Source organism: Haplochromis burtoni, unplaced genomic scaffold (assembly GCF_018398535.1).
Source record: "Haplochromis burtoni strain Fernald_Lab_line unplaced genomic scaffold, NCSU_Asbu1 Contig_4007, whole genome shotgun sequence".
Taxonomy (NCBI): Eukaryota; Metazoa; Chordata; class Actinopteri; order Cichliformes; family Cichlidae; genus Haplochromis; species Haplochromis burtoni.
In genome coordinates, this window is record NW_024586368.1 from 1 (window position 1) to 4,939 (window position 4,939).

The following is a 4,939-nucleotide window of genomic DNA, read 5'->3' on the forward strand; positions in this document are numbered from 1 at the left end:
CAGTTACCTCTGCTCACAGTTACCTCTGCTCACAGTTACCTCTGCTCACAGTTACCTCTGCCCACAGTTACCTGTGGTGATGCAAGCAGAATGCTGAGGGTCCAAGCCAGTAGCAACATGCGTCGGTTCCTGCTGTGCGCACTCAGAGCATCCAGTGGGTGCAGAATCGCATGCTGGCGATCTAGGCTGATGACAACAAGGATGAAGGCAGAGGCGTGCATGGCAAACAGCTTCAGGAAGCAGAGCAGCTTGCAGAGCGCATCACCACCATACCACTGCACTGTCATGTTCCACACTGCATCCAGAGGCATCACCACAAATGTCATCATCAGGTCGGCTGATGCCAGGCTCAGCATTAATGGGCGCAGGTGAGATGCCAAACGCTGCCCTCGCCACACACTGACCAATAGGGCAAGATTACTGCAGGCAGCAAACAAGAAGAGGACAAAGGTGGCTCCAACTCGGAACTGAGCAGCCCGGGTGAAGCTGGGAGCCTCCCAGTCTGGTAGAGGAGGGTACTGGGAGGTGTTGTGAAGGGTAGTGGCTGTAGAACTGGTGGGGGGTAAAGACAACCTCAGGATGGACCAGTTACCTGCCATCCTGTACAGAAGAAGAAAAATGAAAATGAAGTTTTAGAATCACAATCACATTCTTAAAAATTACTAACTGTTTTCAGTTAGTAAGTTTTAGGAGGTAGGGTTAACTTAGCACAAACACTAGCAGCAGGTACAAACTGTTAGCTTACCTTAGCACAAGCTATAAAAGCAATCTGAAACTGTTAGCTTAGCAAAAACCTTCTTATACCCATTTTCTTTTAGTCATTAAGCAGCGTATTCATTGGACGCTGAGCATTCATAGCAGGTACATTTGTGTACCTGTGCCCTCAGGGTTGTCTGACAGTTAAAATGTTTTCCTGGGGTCACACTAGTATGTTCTCCTTCATGTTATCGTTTGGGATGTTCTTCTTCTTCTGTATCTTATAACCAGTGGACCTTCTCTGCATTGTGATGCGAGGCTTCTGGGGGTCACTGAACCTCAGTTTGCGGAGACACAGAGACTTGGTGTACAGGTGTTTTCTTTAGGTTTAATCTGTTCCTAAGTCACAGAAGATGATTCACTTGCTGACCTTTGATTGGATATTGCAGATCACCTGTCTGTTTCTCTCTTTGTCTACCAACCTGTAGTCCAACAGCTCTTATTGTGTAATAGACTTCCTATCTGTCACAGATAAGAATCTCCCTAAAGGCTGAGGAGAAGGGGATGGGGTTACCATGGTAACTGGGGAGTCAGTTGACTCAGGTTCACCTGTTAAAGATAAAAATAGCTCCAGCAGGAAGCCCAAGGCCTTTAAGTGTTGGTGCATTAAAAAGAACCAATCAGCGATCAATAATGCAGATGATAAATCCCAGACAATAGGGAATGTTTTCAACTGATTGGTGGAATGAACCTTCAGGCTTCTGATGGAGAAGCAGCTGAAACCTGTCTGGGCTGCTGTCAGCAGATGATGCTCACAGGTAGATGGAGGCGAATGTGCTCTCTGAGTGGATGCAGTCTAATGGTAAATATGACCATATGAAAACTGTCTCTAAGAGAAACACATCTGGTCCTTCACATGTGTTTCAGCACCACGTGTGTCCCATTTCCCCTTGTTGTTCACGGTGTGACGTCTGCTGCCCGTCACTACTGTCACCGTCACACACACACATCAGATGTTGCTATCCTAGTGGGGATATTCCATTGACACAATGCTTTCCCTAGCTGCTTATCCTAACCGTAAACCTAACCATAAAAATGGTAAATGGCCTGTATGGTGCTTTACACATTCAGTCATCCACCCATTCACACACTGGTGACGGCAAGCTACACAGCCACCCTGGGGCGCACAACCATAACCCAATTGTAACCCTGACGCTAAAACCATATTTTGAGTGTGAAAAATGCCTTTAACTTGTGGGGACCTGGATTTTGGTCCCCCTGAGATAGGAAAACACACACACACACACACACACACACACACACACACACACACACACACACAGGTCAGGTTACAGCTCAGAGGTCTGCAGCTAATTTTAGCTCCAGGATCAGTGTGTGTGTGTTTGTGGGTGTTCATTATATTACCTTGGCAACCTTCACCTCTGTCACTGCAGAGGTTCAGACTCCGCCTCCTACGTCTGACTGGCTGAGCTCCTTGGCCAGCGTGTTTGTGTCTGATGCTAGAGAGGCAGAGCCTTCACCAATCAGAGGGCTGGGTGGGAAATATCAGTGTGTTGAACAATGAACGAGAGAGTGTGTGTGTGTGTGTGTGTGTGTGTGTGTGTGTGTGTGTGTGTGTGTGCGCGCACGTGTATGTGTGAGTGAGTGTATGTGTGAGTGAATACAACCTGTTAACTAAACCAAGTCTCCATAAACATGTGATTCAGAGCACCTGACCTTCAGCACTGACCAGTCGCCTGAAGGTCCTTAGTATTGTAAAGAGTACAGTGAAGTGAGATGACGCCTATGCACACACACTATGGTGACAGTCCTGTACAGCTCGAGCTGCTCACTCAGTCCAGACGATGGAGGTGAACAATCACCAACAACCTGCACCGCCGTGTTTCACGCCAGGGGCGACAATGGTGAACTAGAGCACAAACTTCCTGTTAAAGTTCTTCTTCTACGCCATCAAATCCAGCCCCTCTTACTTCACCTCCGTTTTGAATATGCAAATTAGTCCCAGCTTCTAATTCCCGCCACACATCCACCTTTTACCTGCAGCTCAAGCTGACCTGCTCAAAGAAAAAGAAGGGTGTCTCCTCTCTGCAGTGTTAGAAATAAAACAGGAAATAACAAGATGACATCATCAAACAGCTGTTCTGGGCTCATTGCTGTCAAATGATCCTTCAACAGGTTAGCCCCGCCCCTCAGGATGATGTGATCAGGTTGAGTTTGATCAGAGAGCTAAGCAACAGACCAAGCTCAGTTCACAATCACATCAAAGCACCTTCACTGAGGCTTTTATTGTGAAAGGGTTTGTTTCTACCTGCTCAGCAGCTATGGATCGCTTCTCCGCCTCAGGTCGGACTCCTCTGTTCTCCTCCTCTCCTCCTCATGTTCTTCCTGCACTCCAGCACAGCAGAACCCAGAGAACCGTCTCTGATCCTGATCCTCAGCTGCAGCAATGAAGAGAACCACTGAGACTCAGACAGGCTGCAGCGAGGAGGAGGAGGGGGAGGAGCTACAGCCCTGTGTGTGTGTGTGTGCTTCCTGCTGAGTCAAAAATCACTGTTTCAATAGTTTCATCACTAATAATTTAATTACAATTAAATAATAAATGTTTTACACAGAAAAACAGTCCAAAGAATTCTGGCTGGAGACAGACGGCTGGTTGTGTGTTTTTATTTCTTTTTAGGTTTTCTGTTGTCAGAGTCTCGGGTCAGAGTGAGCAGCACAATGTGATGGCTCAGCTCTGATTCTCAGTCTGAGCCACGGCAACGCTGCAGCATTAGCTGACTGAAGCTCTAAGGACTTCAGTGACGCTGACAGGTCCTCTCCGATTACCGACTGTCCAATCAGGAGAGCTTACATCAGCAAACAAAACTGAGACCTCCAACTGGACACAAGGGAGGACTGCTCTCTGATGTCACCTGGGCTGCTGGGCGGGGCCTCACTGTCCTGAGCCAGTGAAGCATTGCTAGAAAAAAAAGGTTTATTTATTGACTTTTAAAAAATTGATTAATCAAGTTTGATTAATGGATGTGTCACCTGTCAGTGCGAGGATTCCCTCTGTCCAACCACAACTCACCTGGAAACACACAGGTACGTTATCAGTTCCACTTCCTGTCGCATTTAAAGCAAAGCACACCTGTTTGACGAGGTGATTGCCCAATTAGGTTTCAGTTCAATTCAGCTTCATTCATATCAGTAGTCGCCCCAATCCTGTAAACACCTACAATAATACAGAGAAACCGCAACAGCCCCTGTGAGCAAGCACTTTGGTGACAGGGGGAAGGAAAAAACCCCTTATAACAGGAAGAAACCTTCAGCAGAGCCAGGCCGGTTCAGGATTTAATGAATCAATATTGCATTATTCAAATTAAAATAAATTTTTTAAAGCCAGCCCTGTTCGACCGACAGCACAGTGAGGAAGCCGGCGCCATCCTCAGCAGCTCACTCACACAGAACTCCCGCCTGCATCGGTCTGCCTGCTCTCTCTGATCCAATCAGCAGGAGGCTTTCAGACTCTGCTGCTGTTTGCTCACGGAGACGCCCGGAGGTCCCTGAACGGGAAGTGCAGCTCCAAATTTAGATCGCTGCAGATGGAATAATAACCTCACGTAGACCTCACTGCAGCTGTGCACATGCTTTCACATATAAATATATTCATGGGTACAAAGTGAATAATTCATCAGGCTCCTTATTATTCACGGTGACTGTGAAGCTTTAAATAGCTTCTCTTCGTCCTCACACAGCTTCAGCTCTGAACTGACTCCGGCAGTGACAGCCTGCCTCCCTCTTCCTGTGGTGTTCAGGTGCAGACAGACATCAGACAACATGTTTGTGCACACCTTTATAAATCTGACTCAAGGCAACAGGTGCACCCCGGCTCTTCATCAACCTCAATTTCAATTCAAATCACAGCGGTCACCTCAAGATGCTTTGTATTGTAAGGTGTAGCCTACAATAACACAGAGTAACACCCAGCAATCATATGACCCCCTATGAGCAGCTCTTTGGCAACAGTGGGAAGGAAAAACTCCCTTTTAACAGGAAGAAACCTCCGGCTGAACCAGGCTCAGGGAAGGTGGGGGTGAGAGGAGGAAGACGACACAAAGACACGCCGTGGAAGAGAGCCAAATGATTCAGTGCAGAGTGGTCAATAAACACATAGTGAGTGAAGAAGAAACACCCAGTGCATCATGGGAATCCCCGGCAGCCTACGTCTATTGCAGCATAA

General features: G+C 47.3%; 1 protein-coding gene and 1 long non-coding RNA gene across 2 annotated transcripts; both read right to left on the bottom strand.

The window, feature by feature from the left end:
* Nucleotides 1-68: 68 nt before the first annotated feature.
* On the bottom strand, nucleotides 69-3,132 carry LOC102310049 (gonadotropin-releasing hormone II receptor-like; the record flags this gene model as incomplete). Its single annotated transcript, NM_001319871.1, is given in 2 exon segments — nucleotides 69-600; nucleotides 3,026-3,132. A coding segment is annotated over 1 exon segment (531 nt), but the record flags the coding sequence as incomplete, so codon positions are not given.
* A 233-nt stretch (nucleotides 3,133-3,365) lies between these two features.
* LOC121813961 lies at nucleotides 3,366-4,915 on the bottom strand. Its single transcript, XR_006053988.1, has 2 exons — nucleotides 3,748-4,915; nucleotides 3,366-3,676 (listed from the first exon to the last, which is right to left on the bottom strand). It is a non-coding gene; the product is annotated as an uncharacterized LOC121813961 (long non-coding RNA).
* Nucleotides 4,916-4,939: the final 24 nt, after the last annotated feature.